Genomic DNA, 19,618 nt, shown 5'->3' on the forward strand with positions numbered 1-19,618 from the left:
GACATGGTTACGACTTACGACCTATGCTATTGATCGTGAATTATAAATGTCACTCCTAATCACGCCATTGTATCGACCATTGTGAACGGAATTGCCAAGTGTGACTCCTGACCTTACGAAGTCAGGTTCGATCGTTAAAATACTTCGACTATTTATAACAATTAGTTCCATTGACATATTGTTTTAGTCTATTCGCGGATTTTTTTTTTGTGCGTATTTTAAAAAGATTTGTTTTACCGCCCGCTAACCCGTATTGGAGCAACGGTAAGTCCGAACTCTATATTCTTTTATAGAGTATGTATTATACTGTGCTAAGATAGCGATCCCGTATACTCGTACCATTCGATGTTTTTTTTTACTTGAAAAGCTTATATAGCCTTGCATTGGCAGGAGACAATAACACCCCGGGGGAAAGGATAAAAATGTATCTTCTCCCACAGCTTTATCAACTCTCAGAGCACTGGTGCACAAGTGAAAATAATATCCAAATAATATATGTGTATAATATAAACGGGGGTTAACTTCTCCTATTCCATGTTCCCGTGCTTTAGCTGGTGGACATGGTAATTATATACCTTGTAAGGGGATATAATCGGGAGATATAATTTTTGTCTCCTTTCCGTGCTAGCCCTGCTGAGAATAAATGCTACTGTTTGTCCCGGGGAAATGATCGATTTATCTTATTTGACGGCCCATTGGTGCAGTTTGCAGCGACCCTGCTTTCTGAGTCAAAGGCCGTGGGTTCGATTCCCATGACTGGAAAATGTTTGTGTGATGAATATGAATGTTTTTCAGTGTCTGGGTGTCTATCTATATATTATAAGTATTTTATGTATATTATTCATAAAAATATTCATCAGTCATCGTAGTACCCATAACACAAGCTACGCTTACTTTGGGGCTTGATGGCGATGTGTGTATTGTCGTAGTATATTTATTATTTATTATCTTATGATAACATATTTTTCTGTATGACAAAATAGCTGAACGATTTCAAATGATTTGTTAAGTATACTAAGGTCTATTGATATTATAAAATTAGTATAAAAATGATTGGTGATCTTGATTGCATCCAAGAGATGGTCATACAATAATATTTATCCCAGAAAAGATGCTGGTAAAAGCTACTTGCGGGTAATAATAATTTGCAACCCAGGAAAATAAAGGGTTCCTGCAGATTTTTAAAACCCAAAAATGATCGTAGACGAAGTCGCGGGCAACAGCTAGAGTGCTAAATATAAAGAAAATATAATTCTAGGCCAGATTCAAATTACGCTGGCAATCTTGTGAAATCGTAGCGTATTTTAATAATAAACCGCTTTCCTTGCAATTTTTCCACTTAAGTTGCAAGTTATTGTTCTAGGGCCTTACTAACGCAGTATTTTTTTTAAATCACAGTTTTATATGACGTGCCTTAACGTCTGTATAATAAGGGTTAAAAATAATAGTATTTTTAACCCTTATTATACAGACGTTGCGTTACGTGACGGTAATATATATATATATATATATATATATATATACTTGTAATAAAACTGAACTGGAAGATTTCTAACATTCAGGATTTTGAAAATTTTGACCGAGAGATGCTTTATAATCAACACTGAGGCAAAAACAGATTTTTATTTTATTTTTTTCTGTCTGTCTGTCTGTCTGTCTGTCCGTCCGGGCATAACGTGATAACTACTGAACGGATTTAAATAAAATTTGGTATAGTTGTAACTTGTAGCTGATATCCCGGGTCAACATATAGGATACTTTTTATCCCTATGAAAAATAAGTTTCCTCTGGGAAATGGGATGAATTTTTATCAATTTTACTTTTTACCTCCGTTAAAATTTAACCAATTTTAATAATTCTTTTTTTATTTGAAGGTGTATACTATCAAGCATATATTGTATAATTTTAATGAAGATCTGATAAATATTGTCGGAGATAAGGACTCTTAACTCTTCACAGATAACAGCGAACCGCAAGGCACTTGGGACACCGATCGAATGCATTCGTACCATCCTACTAATATAATAAATGCTAAAGTTTGTGAGAATAGATGTATGGATGGATGGATTGATGGATGTTTATTGTGTTTAAACGCCACAAAGAATGAACCGATCTAGCTAAAATTTGGCAGAGACATACAATATAGCCTGGAATAGCTCATAGGCTTATCCCGCAAAAGCAAACAGCTCCAACAGGATAGCATCGCTATTTCTATCGAAATCAAAATCCACGCAATTCGCGTTTTATTGATTGACGTGTTTTTTGGATAGGCATAGATGAGGACCTGAAAAAGAGTGACTCACCCAGAAGGTTTTAGTGTATTTTTTTTTTTAGATTACTTTATTGTTAACTTTATTTAACAAACTTAGAAACAATACAAGAAACACACAAGAAAACAAAACAATAAGTAAAATTAAAAACAATACACACAAGAAAACAAAACAATAAGTAAAATTAAAAACAATAAAAAAAAAAAAAATAATAAAAAAAAGTTAAATACAGTTGTGTGCAAAGGCCGCCTTATTGCAAAATCAATCTCTTACAAACAACCCTTGGTGAAAGTGATAATAGAAAACAAAAGGGACAGTGCAAACAAGGAATAATACACAGGCAAGAGAAAAAAAAAAAAAATTATATATATATATATATATACTACATACTATATAATATACACATATAAGAATTAATAAAATAAATATATAATAAAATAAACATATATACATATATATATATATATATGTATATATATATATATATATGTATATATGTATATATATACATATACATATAATAAACAAATGTATGTACCTCATAGTAATACAATCTTTTGTACTAATACTACCTACTCATAAACACAATCTGCTAGGTAATACTTAAACAATCTGGTTTTGAAGATGGGTAGGGATTTGGAATTGCGAATTTAAGAGGGAAGGCTATTCCACAATTTGACTTACAGGTAAATGAATTACTATAGTATCGTGTGTGACTAGCTGGGATATGTAAACGATTGTCAGAACACGATCTTAGATTTTGCTGTTCAATATTAGAGCCAAGAAAGGAAAAACGCTCCTTTAAATAAGATGGCGCATGGGGGTTATATAGAACATAATATAGAAATGAAAGTAAGTGTAAATTGCGGCGCAGCCTGATCGGAAGCCCTTCAACCGGGCTCTGTACTCGGACACGTGGTCAAACTTAGGTAGTCCGAAGATATTTATTATGGTTTTCCGTAAATTGGCCTAAATATAACGATGTTTGTTAATGTCATACAGCCTCGGCGCTTTACTGGCGCCGCAAAAATGATTGGTAATACATAATAATAATGTACTACATGTTTAAAGTAAACATTATTACCTAAAAAAAGTCCGGGAGGCTATATGTCTATATGTTAAGTCACAGTAACCGCTTTTTGTTATAATTTGTCAATCAAAACACGGGTACAATGTAAAGATGGTGACATTCCTATCATTATATGGATCCTTGTCCAAATAAATAATTTCATAATTCAAATTTATTATGAACATGCAAGTTCCTCTTTAAATTATTCTAATAGGACCTATCGTTTAGAAGTTACGACGGGTATAGAAATGCTAAAAGCAAGAAAACTGCAGAGGTGGTGGTAGTTTGGAAACAAAACTGGACCCGGTAGGGGGCGCTGCAATTAGGTTCTTGGTTTTTTAAAGATATTAAAACCGATTATAACCGATTTGATGCAGACGAATACGGGTCAGCTAGTGTTTAATAAAGGGGAAGTTGATAAATTTATTTGTCTGTTCTTCCATTATTATGTTTAAACATAAGTTATGTATGTTAGGTATGTTTTATTAAACAATCTACGGTATTTATGCTAGACACTAATAATTTACATTATGTTTACAGTAGGTAGGTTTAGGTTTAAAGACATTTATTCCGATAAAAAGACCTGAGTCACTTACATAGGAAACTTAGTTTTCTATAATAAATTAATACACTTCGCCATAAGACTAAACTAAATTCAATTTTACTATTATCTAGTATTATCTAGTAGGTATAAGTATCTTTGACTGAAATTGAATAAATCCGCAAAGATTTACAATTTCAGATAGACACTGCCTTTTTATTATGGCTGAAAGTTAATATTATATTTATAATGATCTTTAATGTTTATATTTCAGTTAATGATAATTCATCATGGGGTTCTTGAAGGACCGGGACCTAACCAATGTACCAACTATCTACGAATATTATAAAGGCAAAACAATCTTCATAACCGGTGGTTCAGGTATGTATTCCATACCTATAAAAGGTTGTTCGAAGGTTTGAAACCGATATACAACGTTGCTTTAGGGGTAACCCTTATTACAGGTATTACAGTATTCATTAATGATTAAACTGGAAAGGAGCAAAGTTGCTGACTTTCTTGCCTAATTGTTCTCGGTACAATATGCCTTCCGAATCGGTGGTACTCGTAGAGAAAGATTTGTAGTATTCCGCGTCTCCCTGTTTGACCTTAAATGTCAACACAGCTGATGTTATGGTTTTCATTGCGTAATATTAATGACAGCTTTGTACCTTATCATAAAACTATTTTATGATAGTCGACTTACAAGAAATGGTCATAAATAAGTGTCATCTGCATATCGTCTGCGTAAGGTACAGAGGTCATTTGTGGGATTGAGTATACGCTTTTATAATATGATTCCAAAAGGTGATTTTGGACCTGCTAGATTCAATTAAAGAATTTGTTAAAACACATTTATTACAGCGAGGTTATTATACAATTGATGAATTTTTTAATGACAAGGTTGCTTGGAAGCATCCGGCTCCGCTTTCAGCTCTCACAAGATAGAAAAATGAATGTTAAAATGTAAAATGTAAATTGTTGATGTTGGAAAAGAGCAACTGCTGAGTTTCTTGCCGGCTTCTTCTCGGTAGAATCTGCCTTCCGAACCGGTGGTAGAATCACTACAAACAGACAGACTTGACGTTTCAAAAGTGCTTATATTAGGCCTACTTGAAATAAATGAATTTTGAATTAAATTTTAACACGAAAACTACTAAATCGACCTTCATGAAACTTTTTATAAATATTCTTGGAGGTATTAGAAATAATATAGTATACTTTTCGTTGAAAAACCAATAATTACGCGAGATAAAAAAATCTCAAAATCTCATATTTATAGGTGCCCAAAATTACGCAGGCAAAGCCGCAGGGCACATCTAGTAGTTTTATATAGCATCGGCATTTGGAGGTGGTACATTTTTTAAACTAGTCTTGTTTGTTAAAAATGTATGTTTTAACGTTTAAAGTAGGTCAATCATCTAGTCTCTAGGTCAACGTCGTTTGATGCAATTGACAGATGTTATGGTACTGATATTATGGCTACGTTAAACTAGGAAAGCTAAATTGAAAGTGTAATTATTTGCAGGTTTTATGGGAAAGGTCCTAATAGAGAAACTGTTATATTCTTGCTCTGAATTGGACAGAATCTATTTACTGTTGAGAAACAAGAAAGGCGTGAATGCTGAAGATAGACTGGCATCTTTGTATTCTTCAAAGGTAAGTATGTTAGTTATCAGGCCATTAACTGCCCTCTAGAGGGCACAGGTCTCTACTCAGAATGAGAAGGGTAGCCCATAGTCTACCAGGCTGGCCAAGAGAGGACTGGTAGAATTCACACGCCTTTCAGAATAATATGGAACCTCCCAGTCATGCAGGTTTCCTCACGATACAAGCAAGTGATATTTTAATTTCTTATATTAAAAATGCACTAATAATAACTCAGATAAGTTAGGGTGCGTGACGAACATCGAACTCGATTCCTCCGAAAGGGAAGGCGAAGCTTCACTCATTAAGCTATCACCGCTTACCTAAATGAATTCGCTGGTCTACATTTATTACGATAAAATATATACCACGTGTAAATACCGAAATAATACTTTACAGTCTTTAGGGGTACATTATGTTTTGTCGTTGAGACCTATCTGTGAAACCGAAAACCTAATAGTTTTTTAAGTAAACCACAGCCATAGTTTTTACTGAAATAAATCAGATACAGCCTAACCTAACATCACATGCAAAATTAAAATCATGTGATTTTAATTTTGTCACTATATTAGGTACGCGTCAGGTTTCTATGCGCGTGTCGTTCTTTATTCTTCAATATATTGTTTGAATTCGTTTGTATGGAAAAATAAATATGATTCTTTTGATTTGCATTCTTCAATATTATTTCGTGATTCTGTTACACGTTGTATAGTTTAGATGCTAAAGATGCCGTCGAATGTATGCTAAAGTTTTATTCATTCCAATGTTTGCTATGCGCCTATCTTTTCAGTGTTTTGATCGGTTGAGGAAGGAGAAACCGGATATATTTCAGAAAAAAGTATTTTTTATCGTTGGAGACTGCAGTGAAATTGGTTTAGGTTTGTAAAATAATATTTTTATAAATTTTTGGACTTCGATTGGCGTAGAATTTCTATGTTCCCTTATCCGCACTTTTTGCAAAGTCCTCTTCTCACCTAATTTGAAATAGTTCCATTGATATCGAGTATGTCTTTCTCGCGGAATTCCTGCCTATCAAAAATCCGTCAATTCGGTTCAGCGTGTGGACTGAGTGTAGTTAATTGCAATTCATGCTTTCCATTTCAGGTATTTGTGCAGAAGACCGGACCCTCATTATAAATAGAACGAATATAATATTCCACGTTGCTGCAAGCGTCAGGTAATGACGTATTAATTATAATTAAATTAATACTTAGGATTATTATTTTCTCTGATTAGTAATTTAAACTCCTAAGTTAAATCTCCAACTGTATTCTGATCTGCCGTCACCACACGCTAATTCGTTAATTATAGAAATTTGAGATAAATGTTCATCATCAAAATGACAGTGAAAGAGTTAGAATTGAGATGACTATAATATTATAATCGACGTCCGATCGGTGCAGTGCTTTGAGCGCAAGGCTGCGGGTTCGATTCCCACAACTGGAAAAATGTTTGGGAGATGTTTATGAATGTTTTTCTGTGTCTGGATGTTTATCTGTATATTATAAGCGTTTATGAATATTATTCATATAAATTTTTCATCAGGTATTCTAGTACCCACAACAGAAGCTCTTTGGGGCTAGATTGCGATGTGTCTACTGTCGTAATATATTATTTTTTTAGTATTTATTTTGAATATATCCTTTCAGATTTGATGAAACGTTAAAAACTGCGGCCAGATTAAACCTCCGAGGGACGAGGGAAATGGTGGATCTTGCAAAGGAAATCAGAAACTTGGAAGTTAGTTAACTCTACATTATATTTCAACTATATTTCGCATTCATAATAATACATAAATTAAATAAGTCATAATATATTTTTCATCACAGTTGCTTGTAACTAGAACCTTATAACATCGATATAAGGCTCATAATATCGCGAGTGAGTAGGAACCTGTTTAGAAACCTGTTTATACAGTGAAAAAACAGCAAAAAATGGTCAGCTGTTTCCTGAGAACGTGTTTAAAAGTTTATCCTGTTTTCTTCCTCACAAGTGTGATGAAAATCGTCGTATAAAACGCGTTTGGTTCATTCTTTGTTACATTCTTGGCTTTCTTAGAGCATTCGCTTTTAGGTCATGCGCTTCATACCGCTTCGACTGTAAAATACAATGTTACAAAACTAGATTAATAATCTGCTATTATATATATTGCGTGGCGTGCCAATGAAAGTAAATGATGATTAATTATCGCGTTAAGAATATGCCATGATTGTTGAAATACTATATATCTGAAACAGATCAAAGATGTAACAACCGATTTTAAGTGAGACGTAATTTTAGGTGCTAGTCCATGTCTCGACATCGTACGCTAACACGAATAGAAAGCGTATCGAAGAGGTCATATACCCAGCTTTTGCAGACTGGAGAGACACCCTGGATATATGTGAGAACATCGATGACACTACGCTCAATGCTGTCACACCTAAGTAAGTTTTAAGATTTGAAGTATCGAATAAAGCTTGTATCATAGAAGAAAAACAATTTACCTTGCAAATTTGCTTATGTATCTGTTATATTTCTTTTTTTTTCCTAATTCTAAGGTTGCCTGGCAGAGATCGCTATTAAGCGATAAGGCCGCCTTTTGTATTACTACTTCTTTCGATATGTTTCTGTTTTTGTTATATTTTAAATATGTTAATGTTGTGGTATACAAATAGTTTAATAATAATAATAATATTTGTGTGCAAAAGGTTTCGTAATTAAATATATGCCTTTATAAATTTGTTTTGTGTAAATGTCATATACGATAATTATATCACTTTGGATTGGCACATATGTATCAATTTAAAAAATTATATTGCAGATATCTAGGAGAGCTCCCAAATACGTATGTGTTTACAAAACAGTTGGCTGAACATGTAGTTGCGGAACAAAAAGGCATATTGCCCATCGTGATAATGAGGCCATCTATAGGTAAGTCTTCTACTGCCATATACACTCAATGAGTATGTCAACTTCCCAGACACTGTGGTGGCATATCGGGCTATATGGGAATTTACAATTTTTAAATTGTGTCTGGTCTGTTCTGGTGGGTGGAAGGTACGTCCTCCAGACTAAAACATGCCACAAAGCGATTCAGTGTTCCGGTACGATGCCATATATATATATAAATAAAAATAAAAATAAAAACGTGTGAGCCGTCACGGGACGCCTGGCAGATGTGAAACATCGAAATGCTTTTCACGTACGTTATTGCAGATATTGCATAATGAAAAGATAAAGCATTACAAATTTGATCCACACAGTACTTTTTGTAAGTCGGTTAATAATTACTGTTTCATTACAAAACTAATATTAATTTTTATTGTAACATACGAAATACAAAAGTGCAATCATATAGCGTGGCGATACGTCGCCACGGCCTGTGTCGCCACGCCAAGAATCAGGTTTACCGTCCACCTATAGATGTTTCACATCAAAAAATTAAGCCCGAGATGAATTAATTTAAATAGCAAAAAGGAAAATCGCTTATGAGCAGCTCGATTTACGTCTGCTAAATAAATGGTCCGTCCACCATTTAGTCAGCGTACAAATATTGGTCTATAAAAGATTAAAAAAGTCCGCCATAAACCAATAATGAAATTATGTTACAATATATTTCACAAAAAAAAAAAAAATTCGTCATTAAAGTACTGAGCTTATATAGTAACATCAATCATTGCTATTAGGCATACACTGTTATGTTATCTACTCGTATATAGTTTGACGGTGAGAGGTTCGTTTACGTCTATGAGTACGCGGTTCTTTGAATATAATTTGTGTACAATTTATTTACGTCCCTCAGCAAACGTAGGGACAGTTAGTGCTAAAATAAAATAACAAATAACTTCGAAGTCGGGTCGACTTATATTATTTTGCTTTTTATTTCAGTGATATCTAGTTTCAGGGAACCAGTAGAGGGATGGATTGAGAACCTTAATGGACCAGTTGGCATGTTGATTGCTAGTGGAAAGGGTAACTGTTTTCTTATCTGTCATAATCCCGTTAGAATATAGATTAGATTTGAATGAATATACTTTTATACTACACCACATAAACATATAGAAAAAAGTAAATAAAAATTTAACGAAAAGTATACAATTTGGCGGCCTTATCGCTACATAGCGATCTCCTCCAGGCAACCAATGACGTAAAACACAGCTCAAGAAGAGAGATTGTTATTAGATTTATTGTAATACGTATTAACACGTTTGTCATGTTTTCAGTTGTTAAATTGTGCTGAGGTATTTCATTTTTCGTATCCGAGGGTTTTTTGTTTAGAACATTAAAACAGCCCCAAGCAAAATATATGAAATAATGAATGAATAAATGAATGAATTATATATTAATACTTTAATTGCACACCACAAAAAGGACATAAAAAAGAAAATTATAACAAAACAGTTTTTTTACGTGATCAATTATTTAACTTTACCGGGATAAATAATCGAGGCACTAATCGCGCGTGAATAATCCTTTGTCGACCAAAATCTATAAGAAAGGCAATTCATACAGTGAAAAAAACAGCAAAAAATGAGCCATTATTAAAAGTTTATCCTATTTTTTCCTCGCAAGTGAAGAAAACCGTCGTTTGAAACGCGTTTGGTATATTATTTGTTATATTCTCGGCTTTCTTAGCACATTTGCTTTTAGCTCCTAATACCGCTTCGACTGTAAAATGCAATGTTACAAAACTAGATTCATATTCTAATATTACGTATCTTCGAACTTATTTATTAAATTCATTACTCGCCTTTATACTAGGCACCATAAAAAATAACTACGCACCGTTTTAGAGCACAATTATTTTTATGGACTGGTATTTACCATTGGAACTTGATTGGATTCTACTCACTCAATGAGAAGTCCCCCCATGTTGTCGAGCCCTAAAGCCTAAACTTCTGGACAGTTTCGGGTTTGAACAACGACCTGGTAATGCTGTTACAACCCTAGGCTATTAAAATCCATCTGAAATAAAAACAAACGTCAAGATTCGCTGCAAAAAACTATTTTTTATCATCTTAGAGAGATTAAGGTAATTAGAATACAACCACTACCAACCATACACGTGTGAGTAAGTTAACCTTCTGGTTATCTTGTTGTGTGACTTGATTACTTGTCTTTTAGGAATTCTACGGACGATGTATACCGATCCAGACTTAGAATCAGACTATATCCCAGTAGATGTATGTATAAAGGCGTTTATAACAGCTGCATGGGCTAGAGGCTCTCAAAAGTAAGTAAATGCAAATTAATCCCACCGTAAAAAAATTTAAAGAAATAGGTATACTTACGGTAGCCTCACAATATATTCATAACAATATAGTATTTGTAAGACAACATATTAGTCTTTATAAACAAAAAGGAGGATATAAACAGTCGAATTACAAGAAATGGTCATAAATTAGTGACATCTGCATATCGTCTGCGAAAGGTGCAGAAGTCATTTGTGGGATTGAGTATACGCTTTTATAATATGATTCCTAAGGTAATTTTGGACCTACCAATGCATAAGTTTAAAGAATGTGTATTTATTACAGCGAGGTTATTATACAATTGATGAGTTTCTTAATGACAAGGTTGCTTGGAAGTATCCGGCTCCGCTTTCATCTCTCACAAGATAGAAAAATGAATGTTAAAATGTAAAATGTAAATTTTTGATGTTGGAAAAGAGCAACTGCTGAGTTTCTTGCCGGCTTCTTCTCGGTAGAATCTGCCTTCCGAACCGGTAGTAGAGTCACTACACACAGACAGACTTGACGTTTCAAAAGTGCTACTTAGGCCTACTTGAAATAAATAAATTTTTGAAAAGATTTCAAAAAAGAGGATGTCGTGGAAGAAACTCTGTTCCTACATTTTTAATAAACGTATTTGTAAACACTGAAGTGGCACTAAATTGTTAACAAAAAACGCTAACTTTAATTTAAAAATCAAAAACCCGGCTGCTAGAGTAAAATTTAAATAAAAACTCAAAAGAAATAAACAAATCTAATAGTCGAGGACTCTGATAAATAATATTGAATAATTACATCACACGCCACTAAAAGGGGTAGGTACCTACTGAAAATGGCTTGATCTATCTCAAGCCATTGTTGCTTATGGCTTGAGATAGATCCAGTACCTAATAATTAGGGAATCAGGGCTAGAAGTCTGAAAAGTTTAATTAGTACCTTCTGAATATGGCTTGATGTAAACCGAATCCGTACTAATATGATAAATGTCAATGTAAGTAACGGTTTCACGCAAAAATTACTTAACCGATCCACATGAAACTTTGTACACATGTTCGGAAGTGTTAGAAGTAATATAGAATACTTTTTAACCATACATTAAGCTCGGTTTCATTGTGAGAGGGGATGAGTGAGATGAAGTGTTTGACGATTTTACAACATAACTCCGACAAATTATAACCGATTTAAATAATTAGTTTTGTAATATAGAAGTTATAATATGTGTTTAATTTTGCCCAAACTATGGTTGGAGATAGAGGACAGAACTCCTTAGCGGACAGCAGCAAACCCCTCATTTAAGGCTTAGCGATACTGAATACTTTAATTTTTTTTAGAACTACAACTTAATTTAAAGCCACATCAAAAACCAAAATCAAACGCAGACGAAGTCGCAGACACCAGCTAGTACCAAATAATTAACCTTCAACCTCTATTTCGACGTTTTAAATAACTAGATCAACGGTGCAGTCCAAATTCAAAATTTCTTTATTCATGTCGGCCTATCACAGGCACTTATAAAGCGTTCATACTTATAATATGTTTACATAATTGTAAGGGGATGGTGATAACTTCATTCGCCATCTTTTTTTTGTTACAGTACACCATCTCACAGTAAATTTATAGTAAGCTATGAAGTTAGAGCAATTCACACCCAAGCTTTTTTATCGTTTAAGTAATCCGTAACGTTATAATAGGATTTTTCTGTAAGCTTACGTTTTATATAAACTTTGAACTTATTGAGAGACATCTCAAAGATTTCATTCGGTAATCTATATGCATAAAAATGTTAAGTTGGTTTGTGTACGCTTCAAAAATTCAAAAAATTCTGCACCGATCGAGCTGAAATTTTAGCATGATATAATATCAAGGATTGTTTTTATCTATTTTTTGCATCAGTCACATATACGCGAGTCTTTATATCGACGCTTCTTATTTTTTACCTTATTTTCGTACAACTACTCGTAGTTTGTTATAAAATAATTTACAACTGCCCTTGAATGAATTAGCAATTTTATGTAGCCTAGTAAACGAGTTTATTTTTGCTTCTAATATTTATATTGTTACAGTCTATGTAGTATTAAGTTTCCCAGTATTTCTGGTTATTTTGACGTTCCAGGGTAAGCCCCACAGATGACATAGAAGTGTACAACTGCTCCTCGAGTCACATGAAAACTTTGACAATGGGGGAAATTGTTGATTACGGCAAGAAAATCATTCACGAGGTACCTTTAGAGGGCATGCTGTGGTTTGCTGGTGGGTCTCTCACGAAGGTCTGGCTCGTATACTATTTCAAGGTAAGAAATTTGATCGTTTAATGCGCGTGATGTAATCGAGGGATATTCCATCCCATCAAAAAAATAAGTTATATAAAAATTAAATGCCAAGTTCCATATGAAGAATATGGATGGTTGTTGGCTTCACTGACAAAATAATTGAAATCTAAACTGGTGCTTCTTCTTCTTGGCTGGAACTTGGCTAACACGCTATCGCGTGTCTTGATTGACTCTAGCTGTAGCCCGCGTTCGTTGTTCGCGTTTAGTACAGTTTTTTATAATTCCTGTGGGAACCAGGGATACACGTTTTCCAGGGATAGATGTATCCTATGGCCGTCAACACGATGCAAACTATTTCCATGCACAAGCCATATACAAGTAGCGTACGTTACTCTCGGCCCTTTCAACCAACTCCATGCCAATATTTCAGTTGATTGATTGCCTAGTTAGGGTGACAAGCAAGTGTAATTAAACAAACAAACAAATACTTTAGCATCTGTAATATTAGCAGGTGTTATTCCGAAAGTCCATGTATAAAACTGCTAGAAAGCTAGATAGCACGTTGAGGAAACACTGGGTTGGTATATGGAGCAAAAAGTGATGATTTTTATTTTCTTAATTTAATTCTATATTCATTTTTATAATAGATTTTTAATTCGATTATTTGTTAAATTTGATATTGTTTTTTTTTTAATGTACTATGCCTGAAAACTAAACTTGTTAGTTAAACTAAGCTATTTGGGCCTCAAAATCAACTTTCCTCAATGTTCTCAAATGTATGTTTGTAAACCTCTCATAACTTTTGAACGGCTTGATCGATTGGATTGCAATTGGCGGCTTTACTAAACTTAGATTTTCTTCAATTTCCAGGTCGATTCGGACTGATAGATTAGTTATTATTACTATTATTATAAAGATATCATTGATCATATCACCCGATGAACGTTCTCTGCTGGACAAAGATCTTTTTAGAGAGCCACGGTCTTTTGCAGCTTTACTCTCCTTGTGACTCGTTTGATGTCGTCTGACTATAAGCTATATTATTATTAATAATAATATTTTTTATTACAGGCATCAAGTCTCATATTATATACCTAGATTATCATTATTAATGCGAATGTGTATTTTTCGTTGTTTGTTTGTTTGCTTGTTTGCTCTTCTTTCTCGCCCTAATAAAGAAACATATCATTTGTATCATTTTAATTTGTAGGTGCTGCTTTTTCATTTGCTGCCAGCCATTTTTGTTGACTTAATGTTAAGGATAACGGGTAACAAGCCAATGTGAGTAATAAAAAACATTATCTGATAATTTAATCTGGAAAAATTTTATTAAGACCGCCTTCGAATTAATTGTCAATAATAATATAGTAACTTCTGGCAGGGAGATTGCAAAACTTTTTATACAATGCTCCTGTTTTGTTGAATGGTTCTTTAAGCTGTAGTGAGTTAACCGCAGCAATTAATTTCTAATTGTAAAAAGGTGCAATGTTCAATTACCATTTTTTTTTTAAGGATTCGTATTTTCATCGGAGATTACAAAGAATTTTTATATATTTAAATTTAAAACAGGTAGTTATATGATTTGTCTGTGATTTTGATTTCAAGAGCATCAACAACGCCATCGTCCCTTATTCAGCTTATGATTCATCCAAAGCATTCAATTGTATTTATAATCAAACCTTGTTAGTTAAACTAAGCTATTTGGGCCTCGAAATCAAATTTCCTCAATGTTCTCAAATGTATGTTTGTAAACCATTCCTAACTTTTGAACGGCTTGATCGATTGGATTGCAATTGGTGGCATTCGAAAGGGCTGTACTAAACTTAGATTTACTTCAATTTCGAAATCGATTCGGACCGATAGATTCCGAGAAATCTCAATAATAAAAAAATTGACAAACTGTTTTTTTAGAATAACTTGTAAATGGCTCTACCGATCGGTCCCAAAAACTGATCAGATTATAAACTTGATAAACCCCGTCGATCACCGCAGGTCTTGTCAAAATCGGTTGATCCGTTCGAGAGATATCAAAAACGAAAAATTCCGAAAAAAGTGTTTTGTTAGAATAATTTTGAAAATTTTCGTTAGAATGATTGTTGATCTAAAATTCTTCATAGGACTCAATAAACTGCATCGAATGCTGCCAACCACGTAAAAATCGGATGATTCTTTCAAAAGTTATAACAATTAGAAAATTAAAAAAATAGTGTTTTATGAAACTCCTATCAGACTTTCGAGCTCGCAGAGCTAGCTCAAAAACGATGTAATAAATTCAGTAGAACAAAATAAGTATGAAATTAGCGGGAAGGTGCAGGGATGGCCTTTAGGTCAACCGTTTTCCTAATTTGTTTATTAAACTTAGGTTTGGCAATTCACAGACTGGTCAAACTCCAACGTCGCATTTATACAGCTAATATAGCACTGAAATACTTCGTAACGCAGCAATGGACGTTCACCAATGAAAACATCATTGAGCTTCGAGGAAAAATCAAAAAGGACGACCAAGATCATTTCTTTTATGAAATGGAAAATATAAACCCCGTGGAATTCTTTAAAAACGCCTGTATTGGAGGGAAGGTGTTTATTTTGAACGAGAGCATGGAAAACCTTGCAAAAGCTAAGGTTCATTTTAAAAGGTTGGTTTACAATTGGATTTCAATGGAAGTTAATCATATAGATACATAGAAGCGGGGACTTCACTTTCGAGTTCAAATCCCAACACGCACCTCTAACTTTCTAAAGTTATGTTCGTTTTAAGCCATTACAGAATTGCTTGCTTCAACGGTGAAGGATACTGGATAGCATTAAAAAAAATCAAAATTCGTTTATCAAGTAGGCCCAGTCTATAAGCACTTTTAAAACGTCAAGTAAGTCTGTTTGTAGTGACTCTAACACCGGTTGAAAAGAGGCAAGCAAGAAACTCAGCAGATTGCTCTTTTTCAACATCATTTTACAGTTTACAATCTTTTAAATTTTCTATCTTATGAGAGATGGGAGCGGAGCCGGCTTCCAAGCAGCCTTGTCGTTATGAAAATTATCAATCGTATGGTAACTACGATTTACTAAATGTATTTTATCACATTGTTTAAACTTATGCATTGGCAGGTCCATATTATAAAAGCATATACGTAATCCCACAAATGACTTCTGCACCTTTCGCAAATGGTATACAGGAAACGCATTGTGAGGAAACCTGCATTCCTCAGAGTTCTCCATTATGTTTTCAAAGGTGTGTGTCCACCAATCCGCACTGAACCAGCGTGGTGGACTATGGCCTTAACCCCTTCTCATTGTGGGAGGAGCCCCGTGCCCTGTATTGGGCCGGCAATGGGTTGATATGATGATAAGGCAATAACAATTTGTAATGAAATACCAAAATATTTAGTTGACGTCTATCGCCAAAAATGAAGATAAAAATAACCGAATAGCTTATGCTTCGTCAGTTTTTTTCACTAGGAATTGGTATATAAAATACAAGATTTAAATTGTTGTGTTTCTTGTGCAAAATTATATTTATGCTTACTATACTAGTATATTTTTATTTTTATTAGCCCTCATTATTTAATTGCACAATTTTAATATTTATTTTTTCTCACAAATGCTGATTATTATTTTAAAATGGAAAATAATTTTAATACATTATACTGTTTTAATTTGCGTGCATTTTACAATGTAACATTCATGTTTCTATTTTGAGTGAGATAAAAACGGAATGGACTGCCGTGTTTTTTTTACCTTTATTTTTTGCTCTTACTGCAATCCCGCGAGATGGTAAGCAATAAAGCAGTCTAAGATGGTGGAGGGCTAACCTGTTAGGGGTATAGTATACATATATATATATTGTTTTGTTCTTTCTTGCACAAATTAAAAGTGATAACAAGAAATAACAAAAGAAAATATATATATTTATGACGGTCGATTGGCGTAGTGGACAGCGACGCCAGGTATAAAAGGTATAAAAGGCGACACATTTGGCGAATTTTTCACTTAACAATGATTCATTGTAAAGTCAACATCTCCTGAGGATGCTCCGGTTTTGGAGCGAAACCGGAGCATCCTCAGGAGGGTATATTGCCGGGGATCTGTTTGGTGCGGAGTATAAGGATTGAAGAAATTATAAATTACACCACACAGATTCTCCTGCTTTTCGCGGAGTATAGCAAATTAACCTTAATTTTGATAATATATGATGCACTGCTTATAGGCGATAGGCGATGGTTTTCCACTTACCATCCAAAGTTCAAAGTTTGTATTATACGTAAGCTTATAGAAAAATCCTGTTATAGTATAAAGGTCTGCGTAATCGATAAAAAAGCTTTGGTGTAAATTATTGCTCTAACCAGGTTGCTCTTCTAATAATTTTAAATGACATTGTGAGATGGTGATAACAAAAAAAAAACACCCGGCTAAGTTTGTTGTGGGCTTCTTCTTAGACCAGGACGCGTTTGGAACCCTCGTAGCTTTAGCTGATCACCTTACTGAGAACATGAGGAACTTGGTGGCGAATTTTTCTTTTTTTGTTGTTTTTTTTTTAATTTTTTTTTTTTTTTTAGGATGGAGCTTCTGGACAAGGTTGTTAAGACAACAATACAAGTTTATGCTTTATGGCTGATAGTCAACATTGGATTTGTTAAGCGTTTTCTCCAATCAGTACTTTGATTACCTATTTGTTTGAAAAACTTGTGTTTTATTTTTTCTTCGCAGAGCAAAAATTGTTCAATAAAGAGATTTTTCGTACCCATATTATTTTATATTGAGCCCTGAAATTGTAGTAGAATTTAATCTTTTTACATACCTAGCTGCAACCCGCGACTATGTTCGCGTGGATTAAGGTTTTTATTACCGCGGGAACTCTCTTAGTTCCCGGAACAAAAAGTAGCCTCTGTGCAGACTTCAATCTATCTCTGGCACAAATTTCAGCCAAATCGGTTTAGTCCTTGCGACGTGATTGAGTTAAAAATTTTGGCCAATTGGCGCAGTTTGCAGCGATCCTGCTTTCTGAGCCCCAGGCCGTGGGTTCGATTCCCACTACTGGAAAATGTATGTGTGATGAGCATGTATATTTTTCAGTGCTGGGTGTTTATATGTATATTTTAAGTATTTATGTATGTTATTCATAAAAATATTCATCAGTTGTCTTAGTACCCATAACACAAGCTACGCTTACTTTGGGGCTAGATGGCGATGTGTGTACTGTCCTAGTATATTTATTTATTTATTTATTTATTTATTTAAACGTCCTCATTTTCACATTTATAAAAAAAATATATTTCCTCCAATCGTCGGTTATACACTATGAAAATTATAAAATTCACTAGCTTAAGATTAAGCTAGAATTCCAAAATTTCTATATGCATATTAAATTTAAAAAATTGATATTTCCTCCACTATAATCCACTATAATTTTTGGAACCGACGGGATTTGAACCTGCAACTCTCTAGCAATCGCGGCGTGAGCGCTTTGGCCACTAAACTACGGCTCTTTACATTTATAAAATAAGCTAATGAATATTTGTTTGTGGTCTCACGTGTTACACGTGCAATTGACAAACATACAGTACATGTAGTATTTCATTATACAGATAAGATTATATGGTAAAAAGGTTTTGTCAGTGGTTGGCGTAAAAAATAACAGCCCGAAGTCTGGCAGTCTTAACATAGGCCATCTTACCTGAATAACATCACCTAAGGATGATCCGGTGTCAGAAGTAAAACGTGCGTAGAAAGAACATTGCCAAAGATCTGCTAGGTGTGGAGTATAAATATTGAAGAAATGAATAATAAAAGCTTCATTATCACAGCGAGCCATTTGTTTGTAAGTAAATAAATCAGGCACTATCCAGCGGGCCAAAGTAAAAATGAGTCTGAAGGCAGTATTTTATTCTGTTAGGACCAGTAGAACACTCACTTTTTTTACATTACTACTGTTAGTAAAGAAATAGAAAACGTATATTAAATATATATACGTAGGTATATATCAATCTTAATATATATAAATCTCCTGTCACGATGTTTGTCCGCGATGGACTCCTAAACTACTTAACCGATTTTAAATTAAATTGGTACACCGTGAGCAGTCTGGTCCAACTTAAGAGATAGGATAGCTTAGATCTTTAATGATAGTCGCAATTTTATTTTATTGCAAATTATTTGTCTTTAATTAATTGACAGTCACATGATATACATATATATACTACTATACTTATTTAAGGCTTAACGATACTGAATACTTTAAAAACAAAATCAAACGCAGACGAAGTCGCGGGCAACAGCTAGTAAACTATATATTCAACATATTTTCGCTATGTAACGGTATAATCCAAGAGTAAGCCGATTTATTTGTTTCCCTTTAACCGATTTAAGTCAACTGCTGGACATTTTCTTTTGTAGGAAGTTCCGAAATCCTAGGTCCTGGGCCGCTTTTTTCCAGCGGCTCCCAGCGGCTCGTTCCACCTCGTTGGGGGCTGACCAACGCTGCGTCTACCTCCGTCGGTTCTCCAAGCTATGTGCCCCGCCCATTTCAACTCTTGGAACATGGTACTTCTACGGATCTCCTCATTCGTGATTTGATCACGTAGAGATACTCCAAACATATCTCCATCGCCCGC

At 34.1% G+C, this 19,618-nt stretch overlaps 1 protein-coding gene and 1 long non-coding RNA gene across 2 annotated transcripts; one reads left to right on the forward strand and one right to left on the reverse strand.

Annotated features, from left to right (window-relative positions):
• Nucleotides 1-77: 77 nt before the first annotated feature.
• On the forward strand, nt 78-17,749 carry LOC120627791 (fatty acyl-CoA reductase 1-like). Its single transcript, XM_039895821.1, has 14 exons — nt 78-264; nt 4,155-4,261; nt 5,409-5,539; nt 6,318-6,405; nt 6,632-6,704; nt 7,177-7,267; nt 7,808-7,953; nt 8,331-8,440; nt 9,398-9,481; nt 10,634-10,742; nt 12,854-13,031; nt 14,221-14,291; nt 15,389-15,646; nt 17,564-17,749. The coding sequence occupies exons 2-14, from the start codon at nt 4,171-4,173 to the stop codon at nt 17,667-17,669; spliced, it is 1,536 nt and encodes a 511-aa protein (XP_039751755.1). The 5' UTR covers nt 78-264; nt 4,155-4,170; the 3' UTR covers nt 17,670-17,749.
• On the reverse strand, nt 7,364-18,906 carry LOC120627793. The gene is made up of 3 exons (XR_005658941.1): nt 18,682-18,906; nt 10,362-10,474; nt 7,364-7,624 (listed from the first exon to the last, which is right to left on the reverse strand). It is a non-coding gene; the product is annotated as an uncharacterized LOC120627793 (long non-coding RNA).
• Nucleotides 18,907-19,618: the final 712 nt, after the last annotated feature.

The sequence above is a fragment of the Pararge aegeria genome, chromosome 12, assembly GCF_905163445.1.
Source record: "Pararge aegeria chromosome 12, ilParAegt1.1, whole genome shotgun sequence".
Taxonomy (NCBI): Eukaryota; Metazoa; Arthropoda; class Insecta; order Lepidoptera; family Nymphalidae; genus Pararge; species Pararge aegeria.